General features: G+C 42.1%; 2 protein-coding genes across 2 annotated transcripts in view; one reads left to right on the top strand and one right to left on the bottom strand.

The window, feature by feature from the left end:
- Positions 1 to 23,621, bottom strand: part of LOC145416600 (protein SERAC1) — a 53,496-nt gene extending 29,875 nt beyond the window's left edge. The window contains exons 1-9 of the mRNA XM_080285531.1: positions 23,551 to 23,621; positions 22,371 to 22,469; positions 17,470 to 17,534; positions 16,293 to 16,342; positions 15,091 to 15,111; positions 14,823 to 14,930; positions 13,742 to 13,979; positions 10,286 to 10,423; positions 9,634 to 9,803 (exon numbers count right to left, since the gene is read on the bottom strand). Coding sequence (XP_080141657.1) covers positions 9,634 to 9,803; positions 10,286 to 10,423; positions 13,742 to 13,979; positions 14,823 to 14,930; positions 15,091 to 15,111; positions 16,293 to 16,342; positions 17,470 to 17,534; positions 22,371 to 22,456 — 876 coding nt within the window. The 5' untranslated portion in view covers positions 22,457 to 22,469; positions 23,551 to 23,621. The remainder of the gene's footprint in view (positions 1 to 9,633; positions 9,804 to 10,285; positions 10,424 to 13,741; positions 13,980 to 14,822; positions 14,931 to 15,090; positions 15,112 to 16,292; positions 16,343 to 17,469; positions 17,535 to 22,370; positions 22,470 to 23,550) is intronic.
- Positions 23,622 to 24,277: 656 nt separating this feature from the next.
- Positions 24,278 to 25,439, top strand: part of Prx5 (Peroxiredoxin 5) — a 44,775-nt gene continuing 43,613 nt past the window's right edge. The window contains exon 1 of the mRNA XM_080285729.1: positions 24,278 to 24,423. Coding sequence (XP_080141855.1) covers positions 24,319 to 24,423 — 105 coding nt within the window. The 5' untranslated portion in view covers positions 24,278 to 24,318. The remainder of the gene's footprint in view (positions 24,424 to 25,439) is intronic.

Below are 25,439 nucleotides of genomic sequence, written 5' to 3'. Positions count from 1 at the left end.
TACTGTCATGTAGTAACTTTTTCACTTCCATGCTCACTTCCCTGTTTCTCATCACTGCTTTCAAAGAACCAGCAACCTTTCTTCCCTGCTGTACCCTTTCAAGCACTTCACCCTCCAAACCTCCATCCTTACTCATCACACTACCCAAGTACTTAAACGTACTCACATTTTCCAATTCCTCACCATCCAACCTCGCTGTACATTCACTGACTTCACCTCTCTCAAAGACCATTACTTTACTCTTCCCTACATGCACCTTTAAATTCTGTTTCTTACACACTCTCCCAAACTCATCCACCAAGCCTTGCAGCTCCCCTTCGTCTTCACTCAACAACACAGTATCATCTGCAAACAACAGTACAGGGAGTTTCCAAACACTATCCTCTCTCACCAGGGCCACTCCAACATCCACTACCCTACCTTGTACCTCTTTTATTACCCCATCCATGGACAGATTGAACAACCATGGCGACATGACACATCCCTGTTTCAACCCAACTTTCAAAGAGAAAAATTCACTTAGTTCACCATTCACACGCACTGCAGCCTTCGCACCATCGTACATACTCTTCACAGCATTCAACAACTTTCCATCTACTCCATATATTCTTAACACTTTCCACAATCCTTGTCTATCCACCCTGTCACATGCTTTCTCCAAATTCATGAAAGCCGCATACAACTTCTTTCCCTTCTCTAGAAACTTTTCCACTAAAGATCTAAGAATGAATTTCTGATCTACATAACCTCTTCCCTTCCTAAAGCCTCCCTGTTCTTCTCCAACTAATTTCTCTGTTCTTTTTCTACCTCTGTCAATAAGTATCCTACCATACACTTTTCCTATATACTATGATTACCACACACTTCTTTTCCCCCTTTTCCTTTGTACAAGAGGATAATTATACCTGACTTCCAATCCTCCGGGACTCTACCTTCCTCCCAGGCCAATCTGCACATCTTCCACATCCATTTTACTACTATCTCTCCCCCATGCTTCAGCATTTCACCACACACTCCATCAATTCCTAGGGCTTTCCCCGATTTAACTTTCTTCAATGCTTCCACAACTTCTATCCTACTGATTTCTTCCTGTCTTCTCACCTCCCTCCTTCTCCCAGCCATTCCCCAGCCACCTATACTCGCATTACTTCCATCCTCTACGTTCAACAATTCCTTAAAGTGTTCTCTCCATCTGCTCACTTTTTCTCCCTTCTCCACTAGTAGTCTACCATTTTTATTTTTCACTCCCCTGCTAACTTCACTTCCACCCTGTCTTATTCTTTTCACCTCTTTCCAGAACATTTTCTTACAGTCCCTCCACTTTACACTCAAATTCCTTCCAAATTCCTCATCCACTCTCTTCTTACTCTCTCTTACTAATCTTTTCACCTCTCTCTTTCTTTCTACATATAACTCTCTCTTCCGCCTCTCAACTTCTTCCATGCCCCTATTTCTCATCCATTCATTGTAGGCTTTCTTCTTTTGTGCCACAGCCTGTTTCACCTCTTCAGTTCACCACGCTGTTCCTTGCAGCCCCCTCCGTCTTCTCTTCCTTCCACACACCACATCACATGCTGCACATATTTCTTCTGTAAATATCCTACACACACCTTCCACGTCTCCCATCTGCTCCAATTCATATTTGCCCAATTGTTCCTCCACTTCTCTCTTATACTCTGCCTTTTTCTCATCCTCTTGTAGCCTTTCCACTCTCCTTGCAACTACTCCTTCCTCTCGTCTTTCCCTTCTTCTATTCCTCCATCTTACTTGAATTCTAATTCTGGCCACCACCAAGTAGTGGTCAGAAAGTCCACTCCCCCAGCCTCTATAAACTCTTGCATCTATTACACATCTTCGCATCCTTTCATCCACACACACATAATTAATCATTGCCTTCCTTTCATTCAGTTCACCACCCACCCTTCTCATCACTCGCCATGTATACCTGTGGATCATTTTATGCCTGAAGAGGGTATTGGCTGTCACCAACCCCCTCCCAGCACAAATGTCCACTAACGCACTCCCATTCTCATCTATCTCAGCAGGCACACCCCACTCACCAACTATTCCATCCACTTGCACATTCCCAACTTTACCATTCATACCACCAATCAAAAACACTCTCTCATTCCTTCCAAACTTTTCCATGCAAACTTCTACATTTGTCCAGAACTCTTCTCTCACTCTTCTAGCACGATCTTGCGTTGGCGCATACAAACACACAATCGCCCACATTTGTATTCCAACTTAATTATGATGCCCCAATATTTTAGGTCCCAAACCAGTGGAGTGCATGGCTATAATGGGGGTCCAATTAAAAAGAAACCTCGGGAATCTGATGGCAAAGTATCTTAGGAAGCTTACTGTGCACAGTCTGAGTTACTTGCTGATCAGAATGGCTGGGTTGATAGGTAGAGGCAGTGCAGCTTGCTACTAGCCTTAAGGGTGCCACAATGGAAATTCTGGGCCAGATGTCAGTAGAGGAGAGGAACAGTTATCAGTTCCTAGTAGAAGTGCTGGAGCACAGATATGGAACAATGCACCAGACTGAGGTTTACAGAGCAAGATTTCTGAACTGTGTGTGGGCTTGAGGAGAATTCCTACAGCAGCTTGCTCATGAACTGGAGAGTATGGCATACAAGGTGTAACCTGGAGCAGCACCTAACCTGTTGGCTATTCTTCTGAGGGACCAGTTCATCATTGCTCTTGATAGTGCAAGCAGCCACAACCCAGATGCATACAAGAAGCACTAGCCAGGGCTCTAGAATTTGAGTCCTAAATCAGGTCCAGTACATCCACTTTTCAGGCTGGTCGTAGTGCAGGATTCAAGGCAAGAAAGGGGAAGGTATGTGAAATGGAAAAATCTGAAGGAAGTTGTAGGTACCGTGAAAAGCCAGGACATAGAAAAGAGGACTGTTACAAGTGGAAGAGGGAAGAGGAGAAGACCAGAGGAGGTTGCTGGTTCTGCGGGAAGCCGGGACACAAGAAAGAGGATTGTTACAAATGGAAGAAGTAGCAAGGACAGAACAATGGAAGGAAACCCACGATTGCAGCAAATTGGTGTTGGACATGTGGTGAGGTGGGACACTTTAGTTATGAGTGTCCAACTGAGAAGGATGAGGGTAAATTAGTGAAGGCTGGTGACAAGAGGCAACAAACAGTCAGTTTTTCCCTAGAAGCCCAGCCACTGAGGAAATGCAGGAGAACCTTGATGAATAGTGTGCGAGAAGACAGAAGAACAGATGGCAACCAGTGTGGAAGGACTGGGAATCTTAGCAAGAAATGCTGCCGTACTGTAGTGACAGGACCAGGATCAGATGAAGAAGACCTGAAGACGATGCAGATGGGGGATGCAGATTTACAACCAGTGGCTGCAGTGGAGTACAGTGCGACCATCATAGGAAGGGGTTTCTAGATTCAACCCTGTGACCAAGAGCTACTGGAGTCAGTGGGACCTTCTTCGTCTAAACAAAGGACTACTGGAGTGTCAGTGGGAGACACCAGATGGCCTCAGCACATATTGGCAACTGGTGGTTCTGAAGAAAATGAGGTCTAAGATCTTGGATGAATCTCATAACCAGATCACTATTGGGCATCTGGGAATGAAGAAAACTCTATGTCGGCTGCGACAGAGGTTCTACTGGACTGGCATTCGTCACGATGTTGAAGTGTGGTGTCGGGCCTGTGATGTATGATGTGCCAAGAAGGGACCTAAGAAACGTGGTTGCACCCCTCTTCAGCTGTACCAAGTGGGTGCACTGATGGAAAGAGTCATGATGGACATTGCTGGACCTTTGCTGCTCACTGAAAGGGGAAACAGGTATATATGTGTTCCCATGGACTACTTCACAAAGTGGCCAGAGGCCTATGCCATCCCCAATCAAGAAGCTGCAACTGTTGCTCAGGTGTTGATGAAGTGCAAGTATGATGCCAAGGCAAGTGAGGTAAGCTTCAAGGATGGTGACCAAGTTTGGTTATACAATCATCAGCGAAAGAAGGGACAGTAAGCTGCACAGCCCATGGGACGGGCCTTACACCGTGCTGGACCGCCTATCAGATGTAACATATCGGATTCCGGGAGGCAGGAAGTCTCGCCCAAAGGTGGTACACATGAACCATCTGTGGTAGTACCATGGCCCAGGACAGTACAGCAGGGACGTCTCCGAGGAGTCATGCTCACCCGCAGCCGAGGATGTTGAGGAGGACCAAGAAGCTGAAGTACAAGAGGATGGTGACAGTTTCCCAAAGGAAGAAGTGCATCAGAAAAAGGATCAAGACATTCCAAGAGGAGTGGACTGTGTGGATGAGCAGGGACGTCATCGGAAATTGCACGGAAGAAGACCTGATAAGCTGAAAGATTATTTTAAGTATACTTAGATGTTTCATTAGGATTAAGGTTTATGTTTGTATATATTAAGTAGTTATGTCAGGACAACAAAGGACTAGGGAGGGGGCAGTGTTAAGAAGTGGGATTTGCCAGTTAGGTATTGCTAGAGAATTCCCGATGTTTCCAGTAATTCCGTACTTCCGTTACGAGTCAGAGTTGCCTATTAGCCTGCTGTTTGTGATCGTAGTTATTTTGTAAGTTGTACATTTATTTTTGTGCTCTTTTTCTCAATAATGTTTTATTTATGTGACTGTTTGTTAAATTATGAGGGGTAGACCTGAGAAAGACATGGGACAAGGTCATTAAGTGTGACCTTAGGGTTAAGGAACTGAACAGGGAGGCTGCAATGGATCGTGCAACGTGGAAAGCCGCCATTAGGTGACCAAGGCCGACGCATGCAAGCATGTTGGAGCCTTTAAAAACGAAACGAAACGAAACGAAACGAGGAATTTAAGTTAGTATGGTAAATAATTTACAGTGTTATGTAATGTAAGAAAACTCTGGCATGTTCTGGATGTCTTCGAGTTGGTAACTGTTGTAACCATACTTCCTCGGGAATACACCAGAACTGTGGAGGAAAGCAGATCATTCTAGAACAATGCAAGCTTATATAAGGATGGGGAAGAGATTAGTGCAGTTTCAGTCAGTTTTCAGTTCAGTTTGAGTGTAGTGTAGTGAAGTTTGTATATATCATTGGTACTTGTGAAAATAGTGAAGTGTTGTTGGCAAGCAGTGAAGTGTAACCGCAGTTAGTAAGTTTGTAAATCGTCAGTATTTTTGAAAACAGTGAAGTGAAGCTGGCAAGCATTATGTGTAATTATCTGGAAAATAAAGACAGTGAACTTCAGAAGCCAGTGTTTATTTACAATGCCTCAGCTAGTCTTATTGCACATAAAAAGGCTGACCATAGGAAGAACAACTCACTGGGCAACAACCTTCCTATACTGACCTACTGCTGTTGAAGCCTGTGGCAGTGTAGGACGGGGACGTAACACTATGCTTTTGTGGCTAAAATCTTACTAATTGTTGTATGCTTAAAATCTTTCATCATGAAGAGATGGCAAGCCCCAAATTTATTACAATAATTCATTAACCACACTGCAAATATAAGACCTCTATCAGGCTTCTTTACAGTTTTGCCAACTGCATTCTGCAATGTGGGATGCAGACTGATCATATCTCATAACCACAGATATTCTATAATCATCCATCCACAAGGGCTTGCTTCCACTTTGTGATATATGTTTTAAGCATACAGCAATAGGAGTGTCAATTTGTGTGATCAATTACCATGTTTAAGGCATACTTCTCTAATTCTAATGGTTCTCATGTTAGTACCTCAGCTCCCCCCCCATCCCTTAACCCCTAAAACGCGGATCGTCCCATTTGCGACGGTCGGCCCAAAGGGCAGAACGGCGGATCGTCGCATTTGCGATTTGAGTTAATTTTGAATAACCGTGGGCAAGCAGGCTCCAGCTGGTATTGTCTATCAGTCCCGCCACCCGTGAGCTACGTTTAGCACACTTGACCTTTGTACTACTGACCTCGGTTGTTGCCAAGTATCATTTTTTTTACCCACCCACGCACCGATGCGCGGCCCTCCCTCGTCGTGCGATATGGCAACGCGCGGACGGCTGATACGTGTCAATCTGCGCCGTCATCTCGCAAGCACTTTTTGCTATTGGGAAACGCTTGTTTCCCCAGTTGTCACACTGTCATTTTTTTGCGCGGTTTGCCCCAGAATAGCGTCAGTCCACGCGAATCTTCCACGGTGACACCATGTCCAACTCGAGCTCTTCCGAGTCTGTGCCTTCTAGCCCTCCGAAAAAGGGTTTTGTTACCTCAACTCCCTTCAAAACCTTACCAGGAACTACTAAGGGCCTAAGTGACTCTGCAATAGCCTGTGAACTTTTGAAAGCCTCAATGGACTATGGCAGTGACGTCGGTGTGTGGTCCAGCCTGGCAGAGTCTGACACACAATCCAGTGCAGAGTCTGGGCCAGAAGTGATTGTTTCTGTGCCTGAAGAGAGTGTGTCAGTGCCTAGCACCTCAACAGGGAAGGCTCCTGTGAGAAGGGGCCTTGAGTATGGGAAGGGGGCAAAAAGGAAAACGAGCGGTGACCCCAGCTCACCGCCATTGTCCCCTACGCCACGTCACGCCACTGCCAGCCCGCCACGTACTCCCAGCCCTATTCTCTCGTCCTCCTCCTCTGCTGCCCTGTCTCCTGAGTCGTCGGAGTCGCCTTCACCACCTCGAAAGGGAAGTAGACGTGCAACATTACGTTCTAGAGGTTTCCGTAGGCCAAGTGTTCGTGTTGGTAGAGCTAAAACTTTGTCCCCTAGTATAAGGCTAGCTCGTAGTAAGGAAACTCGCACTAGGCAACTCGGCAGTCACGCCACCGCGAGTGACCTTGAGCCCAGTGATAATGTCCCCACCACCACCACCACCACCACAACATCAACACGACCTGGGATAGCCTCAGCCTCACGTACTGTCGCACCGCCTGCCTCACCCACTCCCACACGACCTGCCTCACCCCCCGCTGCCCCAAGCACCTCCCAGCCTAGGCAGGGAACGCTGGATGCCTTCGTGTGGTCAGAGGGATCAGATTTTGTGCCGGAGGATCTGCCCTTTGACGACAGTGGGTGTGGACTTCAGGCTGAATTCCCTGTCGACGAGGATGGTGAATGCCTGGACTACCTGTTGGCCTTCCTTGACGACGAGGTTATGGAGCACATCTGTACCGAGACAAACAGGTACGAGGGGCAATGTGCTACAGTTCGCGAAGGAGAAGGTGAGGCGGCCACGCCATCCACGTCACGGATGGCAGCATGGGTGCCTCTTACGATCAGAGAACTTTTTGTATTTATTGGATTGATGTTGCTAATGCCCCACAACTGGAAACACAAGCTAGAAGAATACTGGACTTCTGACGAGCTGTGCCCAACACCCATTTTCAATAAATACATGAGCCGTGATCGTTTTAGGCAGCTGATGACTTACCTTCACTTCGCGAACAATGATGAGCCTTCCCAAACTGACCCATTATGGAAAGTGAGGGGAATCCTGAACATGATCAAGGATAAGTTTACGAGGTTCCTGCGCCCTTTCAAGAAAGTCGTGATTGACGAGTCCTTGGTTTTGTTCAGGGGCCGTCTTCGGTTTGTGGAGTACATTCCAAGCAAACGGCACCGCTTTGGAATAAAGTTTTTCATGCTGTGCGACTGCAAGACGGGGTTCATCCTAGACTTCGTCATTTACACTGCCAGCAATGTCGATTTGGATAAGACTGACCCCCTTGGATTCTCTGGTTCTATGGTGAAAGTGCTTTTGGAAAAGTACTTTGGCGAGAATCATGTCCTGTATACGGACAATTACTATACTGCTCCTAAACTCGCCAAGTACCTTTCTGAACACGGCGTCGGCTCCTGTGGCACTGTCAGAAGCAAAAGGGCACATTACCCTGCCTTCCCCGAGGCTGAAAAGTCAAAGCGGGGAGACGTGCACCTGAAGAAATCTGACAAGATGCTTGCGATCAGGTGGCATGATAAGAGAGTTGTGAACAAGCTCACCACAGTACACAAGGGGGAAATGCTGGCAACAGGGAAGGTCGACAGAAGGACTGGCGAGCCTGTGATGAAGCCTGATGCTGTCATTGACTACAACGTCAATATGCGGCTGGTGGACAAGTCTGATATGATGATTGGAGAGATTGACTGCCTGAGGAAAAATCGTAGTTGGTACAGGAAGGTGTTCTTGCACTTGATTGATATGTGCATGTTGAACGCCTTCATCCTGTATAAAATCAAGAACAGGAAGCCAGCCAACTACTCTCTCAGAAGATTTTCCAAGACTTGTGTCTACCAGCTGCTTCAGCGTTACGGCCAGGTTCTTTCAACAGGTCCCAAACGCCACCCTCAGACACCTCCAGACCGCCTACAGTGTATGGCCTACCTTCAGCGACACCGCCTGGAGCCACTGCCAGCCACTGCAAAGAGGGGAAATGCACTGAGGAGGTGTCATGTGTGCAGCCACACTACCAGGCAGGACAGAACCTTTAGGCGCACCTCCTTGCAGTGCAAAGAGTGCAAAGTTCCCCTCTGTGCTTACCCGTGTTTCTTTGACTACCACAGCCTAAGTAGATTTTGAAAATAAGGGTAAGATTCTTTGAAATAATACTGAGAGTGACAGTGATAATATTGTTTAGTTTTCTTTTACGTGCTGACAGTGACAGCCTGATGAGTGTAAATTAGTGTATGTACTTGTAAAAGCACTGACAGTGACAGTGTTTTTTGGTGTAAATAATTGTACATAGTAATAATATAAGTATTGCGAGTGACAGTCACTCCAGTGTAAGAAGATGAAAGCATATTTTCCTATTCTATGTTCTGACAGTGACAGTTTGTTGTGTAGAAAATATTATTTTTATAACACTGGACAGTGACACTGATGAATAAGGCAAAAAAAAGAACAGATACAGTGAAAGTGAGCGATAGAAATGAAGTGCGAGTGGCCGACAGGAGCGAGAATAAAGTGCCTGCCGTAAGGCTGAATAAACTCGCGCCGCGGTGGTCTTCCTCAGTCCCGATCCACAATACTGGCAGTGACAGTGATTTTTATGGCCGTAATAGTGACAGGCAAACGTTTGCGAAGTCCTATGATGGAAAATAATGTAGTATACGTGTTTTTTGCCGTGAAAAGGCAAATGTGACAATAGTGACGGGAAGATCGCCACCGCGCTGCATGTCGGCCATGCGCTCCGTTCATTTTAGCCTTATTTTCAGTGCTTATTTACAAACAGGGATTCCAAACAACCTGAACGTTGTTGTATAAAGTGTACTGTGACAGATTGAGGCTGTGGTAAAAAGAAAACCGGGTTTCTGGAGGTGTGAAAGTGAAGACTTTGTTACCCAACTTTGCAAGTCTTCACAAGTCCTTTGGTAGTCCACGAAGGCTCAACATGTGTCTCAGGAGAAAGCTGAATGTAAGTACTATATGCCATAAAAATTTTAATGCTCTAGGGTTAATCTATGATTTTTGGCAAATATTTTCCCACAGGTACTCAGACCCTGCTACAACCCCGCCACAGCGGGGGGATCGGCCGTACACAGCCGCATTTTAGGGGTTAAAAGGAGGAGGGTGGACTGCATAAGAAGGGCAGCTTCAGCCTGCAGTCTACTGGGTTCATGTTCAGATGAGTCTAGAACAATAAAAACTAAAACAAAAAAATACGAAAACAGACCCACCTTACTGTCATCTGGCATAACATATGGATAGACTCCCTCTGGGTACACTGTTCTGGCATCTGGTGTTTGCAGTTTTCCTTTTGATTCAATATTGTGCAGTGCTCGCCAGGCTGGCAAGAATATCCGTGAATTTTCACTGTTGGCACAACGTGTCAGAATGCCGATTATACCTGCCACAGTAGAGTAAATGAATATTACTTTTATATCTCTTTTCAGTCATTTCTTTGTAATATACATAACAATATCTAGGAATAACTTGGAAGGTAAGCGAACTGTTGACAATGGTCAATATGACTGAAACCACAACAAATAAAGAAAAATGCATGCCCGATATACTAACCATGAAAAGTTTCCCTTAAAGTTACCTAATGAGAAGAGATGTTTCTACTATAGTAGCTTACCCCCTAGAAAAAAAAGTGTAACTTATGCTACTTCATAGAAAAAAAAAAAAAATAGTTTACAAGTTTATCATGAATGTATAATCTTTTTTTAATGAATTTAATGGAATCTCGTTTGGTTTTAGGTTTGCTGGATAAAACTTGTTTTCTCAAAAATGTGTGAAATGTGTGAATCTGTGATTCTGGTGGAAAAAAAACTGCTCAGTCAGCATTCATCTGTATCATAAAACAAATAGCCTACACGCAGTACTCACCAACATTGCTGAGTGTTTTGTGATTTTCTTGACTTACAGCCAAATTAGCAATAATCTTGAGAGCCAAGGGAGTTATCAGGTTATTATTCTCTTCAACTGCCTCACACAAGGTCTGAATCAGGTCACTGGTAAGGAATGCTGAGAAAGGGATGTAAATGTTAAAATGGAAAAATATATTTTACAAGTCTATAACACTAATGTGACATTTAGCATCGTACAGTCGGTCCTTATTAAAGGTGTAAGATATGTGCAAGCAAAATGCTACAGCACATTAACTGGAATAAAGTTAAGTGGACAGTCTTCTGAATCATGACTGTGGAGGTAAAAGCAACAAAACACTCACTTCTGACTTTAAAACAATATCATAGCATATCATAAGCAACTTCACATGAAAAAGAAGTAATACCAGTACTTCATCAGCAACTTCATAATGAAAAATTTTTCAAAGAAACAACTTTAAACATGGACTAACTGTATTCAAAATTGGTAAGAGAGTACCACAGGGAATAAGTGTGTGAGGAACAATGAAGGTAGTGACTGATGATATAGGTGCTAATTTTATGTGGGTGTATCAGAAGCATATCTTTAAAGGAAAAAAAAAAATCAGATGTTTATGTCTGTGGTGTAGCTATGGCTGAATGATGTGTGAATAATTTTGTGGTTCACTTCACTGGGAATGCTCTTGTATTACTATATGGTTGATGGGAAGAAGAGCAGTAAAAGAAAATTACTGCATATACAGCACACCCTCATTTTACATGGATGCGTTTGAAAAACCCATCACATGATGATATATTGCATATCAAGTCACTTAAAACATGAGCTCAATGAGAATATGTTTCTGACCAAGGGTCATCCACCCAACAAAGTCTAAAAGTGAGTTTCCAACTCACCTAAAGTGGATGTTATTTCACTTCACTTGCTGCTTACTACCAAAATAAGTCTAAAGACAAGTTTCCACACCACCTAAACTGGTAGTAAACTCACTTCACTGCATTTCACGTGCTGCTCTAACTCCAACACCACACTCTTATTCCATCACTGACACTAACACAACTGATAGTGACAAATGCAAAGGCCATCTTTGAACAAACAAGGGACTGTACTTGCACACTTGCGTGAGGGCAACTGTATAAGAAAAAAATAGCAATCATATATTAACCAGTGAGACCATATTGGATCATAAACATCATTTAGGCAATAAATTTATCGTATATTGAAAAAATGTCCCAACTATAAAAGTGATTCATCACATACTGATTCATCTTATAATGAGGGTCTACTCTAAGCTGTTGTTGTTGAGTAACCCTGGACCTGTCTGGCCAAGCAGACCCATCAGCTGCAGGCAAGTAAAAGCCCCTGCAGGGCTGTCTTGAACAGTGAGCTGATGTTCCCTTGTGGCAGAGACCGCCTTGCCACAGCGAAGCGAGGGGAAGAATGTGGAGGTTTGGTTCCCAAATAGATAATGCATTTGCATCCCTCAACCCAGTTAACAGGGGCACCACAGTGAGCTCCACATCACCCCTTCATTGATTATGAATATATGGTTACCATACAGCACTGTAAATGGTTTCCTGGGTTACAGGAAACCATTAAGCTTGTCACTCAAAGTAGAGCCTCTTGAAATGGAAAAAAAAAAAACTAATAAAGAGTGACAGGAAGAATGGGAGAAATGAGAAGAGAGGAGGCCAGACGCAGAAAAAGAATGACAGAGGCAAAGGAAGAAGTAGGCAGCACTGCATCAAGTAAGTGGATGATGGTCACCACCATCTAATGCCAGTGAATACAAGTAAGACTGTGATGTGGGAGAATGGCAGTTTCTATCAAAACCAGGATAAAGAAAGATGGAGATGCTAAATTTAAAGTTACCATTATACCATCATGAAAACCTTGGGAATTGGTGTGATCAAACAAATGAACTGTGTTGTATTGTAAAAAGATATGAGAACATGAATATTATGTCATACTGTGCTTAGTTGGAAAAACTAAAAGTACAGGTAAGCCCTTAATTCACGCGAGCGTTAGGTTCCCAGGCCCTTCGCGTATGTGGTAAATTCCCGTATATGTTCTGCCCTTGTGTGCACATAATTACGCATGTCTACTAATTATATTACATCTGAATAATACTGTTTATGCACTACATACACCTTATAAACTAGCATAAAGTATTAAAAACAACAATGTAACAAATTTAAAACTGAAACCTGACAAGCACAGGCGTAGGTGGAGACACTTCAGCAGTCTGGTGCACTAGCCCTCACTGCCTCCCGTATGCTACATTCTGCCTTCTTTATTGTATGAACAATTGACTCATTCACCCCAAACATGCGGTTACAAGACAATTCACAGGCCTAGGTGGAGACACTTTAGCACAGACTGGTGCACTAGCCCTCACTGTCTCCCATATGCTACGTTCTCCTTCTTTATTGTATGAACAGTTGACTCACCCCAAACATACGGTTCTGAGACAACTCACCATCAAGTCAATACACCGTCAAAACATGGACAATTCCCCGTCATTCTATTAATATACTTATTATTGATTAATTAATACTTTAATAACTAATTTTCAGGGGGATTTTATAACTCATATACGTAAAAAACTAGTGTACTGTACTTGCTAAATAAACTGGTATGTAAATAAACGACGGGGAATCATCCTGACGGAGAATTGTCGCCGACATTCCTCCCTGAAGTTTGTCCAACACTTTAACTTTCTCTGTCAGCAACATCACTTTACAAGTCAGTTTTGGTGTGTTACCACATGCATCACTAGCACTACACTTATGCCCCATGTTGACAGACAAGGCAAGCAATTACTGGAAGGCAGAAAAATAAGCCACAAATAACGATTTGCAAGTCATGCATGGTTCGACCATCGAATTCAAACTGACTGTGTGGTGTGTGGTAGACCGATCTCCCATGCTCCCACACACACATACACACACACACATACATATATGTGTGCACATGGGCAGCAGGTAGGCATTTTTTATATCTTATTTATTTCTCTTGTATATTGAAATTACTTATTTGAATACTATAATTTTGTTTTAATTACTGTACGAAAAATTCGTGGATAACCGAAATCGCGTGAAAAAAGTTCGCATGAATTAAGGGATAACCTGTATACTGTAGGTATATTACAGTATAACAGGTAAAATCAGAGGTGCAGTACATTTCAGATTGAGACTTAACGGTATTTGCTGAAACTCCATCGTCTGTTCTCTTTATTAAATTTTTATCTGTCTCACTTATAATGATACTGATCATATAGCAAAGCTGAATATTATTTTGGGACCTCAACAGAATCAAAGTGAAAATTGTAGATAATATTAATACAAGGAGGGGTTAAATATACACATGGAAATAGTGCTTATTGTGTTCATTATACACAGATATAAATCTTCAAATTGCACAAGTCATAAGGCTGTCAAATAATGACACGTAACTTACAGTTACCACTAGTGAATTCCTTGCTGTAGCTCAAGTACCAAAAGGCCCGTATTCCACCAAGAAGTGTTTCATTGTAGGATGGTGATGTAAAAATATGCTGAGATGGTAGTGGAGTCCATAGTTCTCCTGCATCCATTGTATTTTCTGCCAGAGTTAGCCAGTGTATCAGCTGCTGGTCTAGTTCTTCTGACAGTTGTCCCCTCAACGTCAAGTAACGCTCACATTTCGTCTTACCTACCTGTGAATATGTATTCTTTGTACATCCAGCATATAATCATCTCAGACATCTTATAGTTCACCAGTACTCCAAATGATGGTGCTAAACTCACCAAATATATTTATGGTACACACTATGTACTGTACAACAGCGAGGCTCACCATTCATGTTCAAAAGTGAATGCAAATTGCATACAGAACTAATGAAATCTGGCAATATTTGGTGAATTTTGTTTATCTGTCTGGGCATATACAGTTCAGTATACTCAACAGAGATGAATTATTTAAAATTAAATCCCTCCCTATTCCTCACCACCAATGTTGCATCCGATTATAATATATTTAGATGCAGTAATTACCCAACTGTACTAAGCAGTACTAACATAATGAATTACTGAATCCTGTACCTTATCAATTCAAATACATCACAAGAAAGGTTATAAACACAGCATGCAAAGCTATATCAACACTACAAACTGTCTTACTGATGGATAAAATAAGTTGTACGTTTTTATATTTTTTTCTGAGACATTCAATTCCTGGGCTTATGGGTGGGAACAGAGTATAATTTATTATACAGTATATATGGCATGATTAAATACTTCTCTTAATGTATATGGCATATAACATTAACCCTTTCTTCTATGGACAATAATGTTATCCTACTCAGGCTACCACAAGGCAACTCTGTTCAACTGAGGGAAATTCTAGAAGTCAAATGACTGAAAACTACCTTAACTAACTCTCGCAAGGTTTGATTTTTCCATAATTGATATACATTAATGTAGTCTGGACTTAGCCTGAACAAAACTTTAGTGCCCCAATGGCAGAGAGAGTTAACAGGCTGATGTATTGTAATACTCACTTCTGTATAAAACTTTGTGATTGAGTGGCTAATACTGGAGGAAGAATCCGTGGTGCTTGATGAATAAGCTTGAAGACCTTTATAAATCGTACTGATGATCCTATTGTGCTGTAAAATGAGAAAAAATTACACCGTCCTTTGCTGAACGTCTCCAAAATGAATATGTGGTTCTAAAATTTTAAGCAAATTCACAGGCAGTAAATGTTCCTTTAAAAATTTTAATTAACTTAATTACATGTACTGTATTATATTATTTTTTGAATCTCACCTTATCAGCAGTATGGATATCCTTGGTCAAGCAAGAAATATATGGAAAAAAAAAAATCCTCAGTCATTATACAGCAAATGATCATAAAGGACTTGCCTGAATAAATAAATAAATACAGTATATACAGTATATCTATCTATCTATCTATAGCCTGACGCCCTAATCCCGCAAAGGGTGGCCGCAGACAAAATGCCTCCAAGTCACTCTGTCACCCACCATTTGACTACCCTCCCCCCAACTCACCCCCCCCTCCCTCATATACCTCTCAACTCCATCCCTCCACCTCATCCTCGGTCTACCCCTCCCTCTCCCTCCCTCCACCTCACCTACATACAGTACACCCTCTTAGTCAGTCTTTCATTCTCCATTCTCTCCACATGTCCAAACCACCTCAGTGTATTTCTCCTAATCTTTTCAACCACATCCACATCTACCCCACAGACAATGCTATGCTCTCTCGCTCTCTCTCTCAGGAAGCCCCATAATGGGCTTGGTCATTATGTAGTTAATCATCAGTTTTATCTCACAAGTAGTATAAGAAGATATCAAATATTCTTCTCAGAATTACTTACTACTGCTAATGCAGTTGGAAAGCAAAGTACATGCATACCCCGGTTTAATGATGCAACTGGTTAGGTAAAAACCCACCGCTAGGCAGGGTATCATATCTCAAGTTAGATTTAACATCTACAGTATAGGGCTGCGTTTTTGAGCCTTGGGTTCCCCCCCCCAACCAAGTCCTAAACCCACCCAAATGAGTCCAAAAACAAATTTCTAGCTAACCTAAACACCCAAAATAGCTTTAAAAACATGCTACACTAATCCTAAAAGCAGTTTATAACTCACCTAAGTCCAAAAATAAAATATGAAAATCATCAGAAATAAGTCTGGAAACAATCAAGCTTAGCAAACTGAACCCTAGAATGACAATGTTCACCCCGCCTATGACTAAAACACAATACGTCAAAAAACAGCTTACAAATCAACCTAAACACAAAATTTAAGTCTAAAATATCATCAAATCAGTTTGAAAAAAAAAAAAAGAAAAAAGAAAAAAAAAGACTTTGTTAACCAGGGTCTGGCCATCGTTCGGCAGGGTAGGGTGGTATTTCTACCCTCATCGCTGTGCCGGGGTATCACATCTAGGGGTATTGCATCTCAGGGTCTGCCCGTACAGTGTAACATAAAGCAACTGTGCTTACCTTTTCTTCTATGGCATTATACTTCTCTTTGTGATGTCCTATCATATCATCTGTAAAACATAATTAATATTAAATATGTGAAGTGAGTCCAAATCTCTACATACAGTATTATAAGTAAAAAGTAGTCTGGTCATTTGTTCTGATATCCTCAAAGCTCAGATGGAAAAAAAAAAAGGGGGGGGGGCAGGGGGGACTGAGGAGAAAGGGGAAAAGTGAGGTTGGGGTGGAACCAAGAAGGGAGTGTAGCCTAGAAGAAAAGGTAGGGAATAATTATATTATGAATAAGAACTGCGAAAGGAGTGTGGCAGAGAGAGGCAAGAAAAGGTCAATGAAGAATGCGGCAGAAAAATTAACATGAATTTCTCTCATGATACAAAACTCTATAATTAGGTGCAAAAATGTACAAATTATAGTAAAGAAAAAATCTAAAGGACTCAGAATGCCACAGAAAGATTAAAATAAATAAATAAATAAAATGGGAATGATGAGAGCAGAGTGGCAGTCAAAAAGGTCATGCACAAGGAAGGGATATGGTGCCAGATACAGTACAGTGACAACCACAAGAGTGGTGAGGGCTGTGAATAGGTAAACATGTGGGTAGGCAACAGGTACAGTACTGATCAGGTTATGAGCTGAAGCAGGAAAAATGTAATGGGGAAAATGCAATTAAATGTTTTGGGAAATCTGCCACATCACCTGGATAGGTCGCTTTGTCGCATGACTTCCCTTGTACAAAAGAAGAGGTCAGAGCTAGAGCAAAAATCATCAATAAATAAGTATGCTGCAGGATGTATGCATAATGTATGGGAAGATACCAGAACAGAAGGAACCATAATTATAGTTCAGTCATATAAGTGTACAAAATTAATTAATCGACATGTATGTCTGGTAAATTATAAATAGGACAGTTGTTGTTCTGTTCTGTATTTCATCATAAGCTGCCATATGATATGTGCTCCTCTCCCTTATTCTCAGTTATCACTTGTATTGTGGCATAATAATAGAAATCACCATGTGTACTGTGCTGTACTAAATGGAAGCTGCCATGTGTATCATGCTATAATAGAAAGTTACCATGCGTCTCATGTTGTACTAAATGGAAGAGTCACCATGTGTATCATGCTGTACTAAATGGAAAGTTTTATACAGTACCTTTTATTACTGAAAGATTACTTACCATTTTCCACAGTCTGAAGCACTACCTGTCTGTGTTTTCTGATCCTGTCACCAACAACAGCTCCTCTGAAATATATACAGTTCTATATGATCCAAGTATGTATAGGTAATATGTGTTATCAGAATGTTACAAGTTCATCATCCGGACCTCCTTTCCCACCCAAGGGCAGGGTGAGGAGTAGCAATGTCCAGACAGCACAAACCTGCCCAATCCAAACAGGCCACACTTCCATTCACTCATCATTCAAGCCCCCGGAATCCTGGCTCTACCGGATACGCCAAAAACATTCACCACTTTCTGCAGCTTCACACAGCATATCCGACTGAGTCAATCTGGACGCTGCCATGCTCACAAGGGGTGCCAAAATCCCTGATCACACAATTCTCACAAAATTCATCCAGCCGGCTCGATCTCGTCAGTTCCCTAGCCTCACCGACTTCCAAACCTCTCTTCCTCACACACTCATGTTAAGAGTGACAGGCTGTAAAACAACTTTAAAAAGAACAGCTTCAGGAACAGCTAATTAGAGAATATTAAACAAGAGTGCAGTCATAAAAATGCCTTTCAAAGCAAGGATGAGGATAATGATGGAAGAGAAGGACCCTCTTTGGTGTGGAAAAAAGATGAATAGAACATTAATGACAGTCAATAAAGAAAATAATTCAGACAGATGGTAAGGTATACAGAAAAAAATACATTAAATGGCCATTACATTAATGTTTAATTTTCCAATGATAAATTATATACTGGGGAACTATTAAAAGAGTACAAGATAACAAGAGGTTGTAGCCATGACTGGTTTGTGTAGGAGGTTGTAAAAGGGAACATAGATTCTAACAGTCTTTCTTGTGAAAAGTGAATCACAGTTGTTGTTGTAACTTTTTTTTTCTTTTAATGCAAGGAAGAAGGAGCCTGGGGTTGACAAGGGCTTGAGGTGGGGTCCAAAATAAGTGAAGGTAATGGTGAGTCGGACAGACTGATGGCAAGATAATGAATTCACAGTGAAGAGTTCCATGACACTGCCCTCCTCTTCATTACCCAATCAAACCCCTATTCCTCCCATCCCTCTCCTCTGTCACCGCTTCTCTTTCCTCTCTCATTCTGCCTCCATTTCTTCCCCTCTCACCCCATCTCCTCCTTCCCATGTCAAACTCCCTTTCCTCTCCTTCCACTTCTCCTATGTCCCTTCCCCTCTCACCTCCATCTTTTCCTTTCCATGTCAAACTCCTCATGCTCTCATTCCCCTCCTCTTTTTCCCTGTTATCCTTTCTCCTCCTTCCTCTCTCAATTCTCCTCTGTCCTTTCCCATCTCACATCTTCTTCAACCCTTCCACTTTCACCCATTCCCACCCCACCTTCCCCATCAACCCTACTCCCAAAAAGTTGTAAGAAGTGGATCTGATGGCCATGTGACATGGATGACCTTGTACAGAAGTGTTCCTTCCTTTATGGCTAATTTTCAGTCTTATACCTTATTTTCACTGATATGTTATGTACTGTATACATTGCTTAATACCAACAGAGTAACATGCAAGTGGATTATTCTATCTATCTATTGCCAGAAGCCTCAATCCCGTAAAGGGTGGCCACAAACAAATCACCTCCATGTTGCCCTGTCCAGTGTCATTTCACTGCCTTGCTCCCAGCTCACACCCCCCTCTCTCATATACCTCTCCACTCCCTCCCCCATATCATCCTCGACCTCCCCCTCCCTCTCCCCCCCTCCATCTCATTCACATAAACTCTCCTCCTTAGTCTCTCGGTCTCCATCCTCTCCACATGGCCAAACCACCTCAATGTATATTTCCTAATGCTTTCTGTCACATCCACATTCACACCACAATGCTCCTTCACATCCTCATTTGCCAGTCTGTCTCTCGACATAACGCCACATGCTTCTCTCAAATAACTTCTTTCCACTGCTCTTTCTCTTGACTTGTGTCCTTCCAACAAAGTCCAAGTTTCATTTCTATATGTTAGGGTCGATACCACAATACAGTGCTCGTCAGAAGTATGGGGCGCCCTGCGTCCCTCCTGAGAAACAAACCTTTCAACATTGAAAAAACATATAAATAATGCATTTTATTTACCTTTAGTGCTTCGTAGGGTAGCCTTTACGTTTCTTCACGGACCTGAGACGTCTTGGAAGTGAAAGGGCGAGGCTCCTGAGGTGCTGGAGGGGTATTTTGTCCCAGGAGTCACGAATGGCGGCTTCCAGTTTAGGCAGAGAGCTCACGTCCTTCCCTTGGGAAGGGTTGAGGTCTGGGCTATTTCCTGGCCAGTCTGTCATGAATGATACCTCGCAGTCACGAAGCCAATTGGTGACCGATTTGGCCTTGTGAGCAGGTGCACCGTCCTGCTGAAACACTCGTGCACCTGTTAGCTCGAAGGAGTCTGGTAAATGATCACACAGAAGCTCCAGGTAAACATCCTGATTCACTCTGAGGTTCTTGGGAAGTACAAGCTTCCCCAAACCCTTCCCTGAAAAACAGCCCCATACCATGAGTGAATCAGGATGTTTAACTGTGCTTTCTACATACCGTGGGTCAAGTGGGTCACTACCTTTGCATGCTCCTCTGTTACAGGTAACACTAAACGTTGCCTCATCAGACCACAACACTGACAACCATTGCTCCTCACCCCAATTTAGATATTTATTAGCAAAGGCAAGCCTACGAATTCTCTGGCTGCTAGAGAGAAGAGGCTTTTTCACAGGCCTGTGACTTGTGTAACCAAGCTCATGCACCCTACGAGACACTGTTCTCACTGACACCTCACCAAACACTTCTGGGTTGCTCTCCTTAATTTTCCTTGCACTCACACAAGGATTAAACTCCACTGCACGTTTTAAAACATTAACAGACCTTGGGGAAGTTTTCCTAGGCCTACCAGACCTCGGTTTCTTTGTGGGAACTTCACCACTGTTTTCCTCCCGAAACCGCGCACACCAACGACGCACTGTCGATCGTCCCACACCAACCAATTCACTAATTTCCTTTGTCTGGTGGCCTGCCTCCTTTAGAGCAATGATCTGGGATATGATTTCACTCGATAGTTCACGGATAGGTGCCATAACAAAGTTTTGAAGGCCAAAACACTGCGGGACACTCGGTAAAAAATGGCGCAATTTGAGAGGGACACTCGGCGGAGTTCCTCTCTCTCAGGCAGCCCGTGGGCAACTGAGGCGGGAACCAACCAGCGCGTCAGAAGGCCTCAGGCTACCGTGACGTCATGCTCGGAGCTCAAACTTGTGGCTCAATTCTTACCCCCAAAAATGGGTGATTCTTTTTGGGCCATAAGTATTGCGCGCCCGGCGGACATCGCTGAATACTTCTGACGAGCACTGTACTGTCGTGCAGCAACTTTTTAACTTTCATGCTCACTTCCCTGTTCCTCATCACTGCTTTCAAAGAACCAGAAACCTTCCATCCCTGTTGTACCCTTTCAAGTACTTCACCCTCTAAACTTCCATCATTACTCATTACACTACCAAAGTACGGTACTTAAATGCACACAAATTCAAATTCAATCACAGACCAAGGAAGACCTAGGACAAGATCACAGAGTGTGATCTGAGGGATAAGGGACTGAATAGGGAGGCTGCCAGAGATCAAGTAGTGTGGAGGGTTGCCACTAGGTGACCACAGCTGATGCATATAAGCATGTTAGAGTCTTTATGAAACAAAATGAAACAAAGAAGTGTTAGGATATCTCCAAACCATCTAGTAATACACCCAAGAGTCTAGACCTTTTTTTTTACCCATTCTGCCCTGGTACCTACTGAAAATGAACCTATTCCAGTCAATACCCTCACTAAACAATTTTTAAGGTGAACATAAAGGAGGCCATAGCTATACTAAGCATTTTTGTATGACATGAGCTCATTGTGGTGTTGCTGAAGAATACTTTGAAATAAACCCTCATTACACTTGAACTCTTGCTGAAGGCTCTACTTAACTCCTCCAGTTCAAAGTCTCTATTAGCTAATAAAATTGTCTGGTGGTAGCATTAATAAAATATAATACAGTACATGTCACCAGGGAAGAGTTTAAGGCTGCCATTGGAGAGACTTCTTAAGAACACTTGACAGGACACTGACTTAAAAAAGAAATGTTGGATGGCAAAGAACAGACTGGTAATGAGCACTGAGGTAAGTGGTGGAGGAGGAAAATGAGTTGTTCAGGGGAGGAGGAGGTAGACTCACTAACAAACTTATGAAGAACTCCCAGTTGTATCTATGATTTGTTTTGTTGGGAAAGTCAAGGGAAGTTTCAGAGTTAGATCACAATAGCCTCAATGTTGATTAAAAAAAAAAAAATTCACTGAGTGACAAGCCAAATGGTTTCCTGTACACCAGGAAACCATTTACTACGCTGGGTGGTAACCATTTAACCAAATTTTGGCACCTGGTGGTTTAGTGGGTAATAATGGTGCTCAAATGGGATTGAGCTGGTGAAAGTTTATATCCAAGGGGTGGTTGGGGTTTATTGCTCACATAATGCCACTCAGGGATGAGTGAGGCTGGTCACTCTTATCTTAAATGCCAGGACCAACTTGCCTAGCCCTGGGCTCCTATGCTCTTCATGGCACAACGTAGGATTGGATGATGGATGGATGGATGGATGGACTACTGTATATATCAATTTCTTGTTGCAGGTAAGAACTATTTCTGTGGGCAGGACAGAAAGAAGGCATATATTCTTGCTGAGTTGCTTGTTCTTCCTACAAAAACAAATAAAGCCTATAACACAGAAAATGATAGTACAGGGTACAGTACATTCATTACCGAACCTTGCCTGAAATTGTGTGGAGATTAAGATGATGGAAGGAATTAGTCCCAAGTCTCTCAACAGACACATTCAAAGGTTCATTAAAAAAAGTTCATAATGAACTACACTTACACAATAAACATGGCAGCAACACCAAATTTGCTGAGGACAGTGTATGGACCCCTTGCCACTGCTCCTTGTAGCCTCTGACCAGCCATCTTAGGAAGCCATCTGCATGTAGTAGAATAGTCAATACTGCATTAGCAACACTTGATGGAGAGACTTTTGATGATCATGTACCAGTAACTCAGAGTAGTAATCACTTAAATATGGTTGAACCAAATAACAAGGAACACCGTCTTTCAAAATGCTTATACGGTATGTTCTACTCAGGATTTCCCTTACTCTTCACTCAGAAATGCTACAAAGATGTAAGCTCTCTAAGCTGGAAATCTGATATGTTTCGCATACAGAATTTTTGAGTAACTGACAAAAATCGGCAGAAAAGTTGCTGCACTTGTGTATGGATGTCACAAGGAATATCATAGCTACTAGAGAAATTCTTATTAGCAAGTGACTTATCAATAATCAAACCCGAGTTCTGACACCTGTACTATAATTATATATGCTTTGCTGAGGCCAGGCATACTTTTAGTAAGAAGATTCTGCAAATATTTACATTAATGTCTCCTGTTTTGGACTGTTAGCTATTTATGTGTATGTGTGTTTATGACAGCTATAAAGTTTCTGGAGGAAAGGGAGCATAAGACATTGACCCTGCACTTCCCCTTACAAATTATCAGCAGCAATCAGCCTCAAAAACTGGTTTTTAAAAGTTGTACAGCCAAATTTTGGGACTTAAAATTTGCATTTATTTTTATTTATTAATCTTTTTTATGGTTAGCACCAAGCGATCATATTCCACTTTCAAAGGCATTCTGGCCCCTCTAGTATACTTATGAGAGTTTGACTTCACAAGAGCAAACTCAAGAAAGCTGCAAAAGAAATTCCATCTCTCAACATCAGGAATTCATATTCACTCACAGGGTTGCTCACACCTGAAACTCCTTGCCTGAAAGCTATCGAAGCTTAATCCATGCTATCACCTTAACACCGTCTACTAGTACTACCGACATAATTCCTGAAGCATTACCAACAAGACCGCAGATATGTGGATACAGAGGCTTCAGCCTGAATCCAAAAAGCATTCCAAATAATCTTGTCATAACTACCAAGCATCAACGACTTAAAATTCTTGCCTCGAAGCAAGTATTGCAGTTTAATCGCCTTCACGAGTCCTCCAGCTACCTACACTATCAGTGGGAAGCACAGGATGCTGTTCCTGAGCTTTTCCTGCAAATTACACAAGAACAACCACGTATTTTAAGGCACACGTATACCCACATTCCATAATGCATCCAACGTCGACGTAATTTTTAAAATAAGGTGTTAGCCATCTTCTTCGAAAATTAAACAATTTCTATGCTCATAAATTGTAAGGTTCTCCCGTCTACAAATGAAAGTGACATATTGCTAGGCAGAAACGATTAACCTTTTATACGGTATACATTTTCGTATTACTACTAAACAGATGAAGACTCGAAGAAGCTACGTAGATATCTTCACCGGTACGCTGGGTCGCCAGTATTTACTAGTAGGATCAGCTGGTCAACAGTAATACCACACTTAATATATGTTGAGCCGAACAACTTATGCAATTAATTTATCATATCGTACCATGAATTCATTAACTGAAATTACATAATCGCTGGAAAACAAGTTTATGATGATTACGAGAATGTTATTCAGATAATGATCACTATCAGCCAGGTAATAGCCATAAATAACTCTCCATTCTTTGGAGTGACAATAAAATGTGAACTGGAGAAGCTACCTACACAAGAAGCGAAATCTAGAGTCAGGTGCTTCTGCACATTGTAAATGGAGGCTAATTCAGTTGCAACAAAAACCGGTAAGGTACAGTTTGCTCATCAATTAGCGACCTTGAACCGACTCCCTGAGGGTGTCTGGTACCTTGGGGTCTGGTATCAATGTAATATTAATTCAGGAGGCTGGTAGGATGGCGGCCGTCTTCACCCTCACACTTCGTCCAGGGCTGCAAGGTGTAGCTCGTGCAGTTAGCGCCAATTTCCCCTCGACACTCGTTAGAAGTATGTCAGTGAAGGTACGACTGACGTTGATAAGTTGTTTTGATATCAAGAATTTCATTCCAGTTCTCATGAGTTGCAGAGGACGGCTGATAGGCACCTTAAACAGTACATACTGTATTTGACGTTGGTTTTGAAACTGTCATTGTGCCAGTGGTTAATGAAACATCGTTCCTTGTAGGAATGCATTGGAGATCCTGACTGTCACTGTCATGATCAGATGCTTTTATGGGTTGCATGTGGTCCAAGCCTCCGGCGAAATTGACGATTACCATTATGGTAAAAATTGTCTTGGGCTAATTGTTTAGTACAGTTTTTCTATGAAAAATTATGAAGTAGGCTGTCATTAACAGTTCAGTTCATTGTGATTCATTATCAAGTAACAAAGAAATGATATGTACTGTAGGCTACCATAAATATTTGAATAAGTCTCACACCCACCTTGAATTAATATAAGTTGTGCAATTCATGCACCCAGTATAGCCTAGATTTAAATATGGGCCATGATATATATGTTTTATATACAGTAAGCTTTCTATCACATCATAATCATCTCACTTTTAGATTGTACCTTACTGCATTAATTTTATATAGTACAGTAAAACATCGATATAACGGACTTCAATACACTGGAATTCACTATCGGAATCGAGGAGCTAGTGGACTAAATTCCTTTATATCAGAAAAAGTCTGATAAAGCCAGAAGCAGTCCAGACTGCCTGACCACTTCAGCTATGTTCACTACAATAAGGGAAATAAAAGACATGTATGTCAGTGTACAGTACAGTATTATTATATATATTATACTATTTGATTAATGTAGTGAAGTTATAACACAGTACACTACTGCAATGATAGTCAAAACAGTTTAAAAACCATTCATGCTATCCGGACTAATGTCTGATATATTGGAAAAAGTCTGAGTTAGCAAGGGGAAGTGCAGATGTTGCATTTATTGGAATTTCTCATTTTTTGGAGTGGCTTGGGGCCCCAATTAGTCTGTTATAGTGAAGTCTTATTGTATAAGCATATC

This window comes from Coenobita brevimanus, chromosome 107, assembly GCF_032717465.1.
Source record: "Coenobita brevimanus isolate Jiangsu-jjx chromosome 107, ASM3271746v2, whole genome shotgun sequence".
NCBI lineage: Eukaryota > Metazoa > Arthropoda > Malacostraca > Decapoda > Coenobitidae > Coenobita > Coenobita brevimanus.
This window is presented reverse-complemented; position numbering and strand designations above follow the sequence as displayed.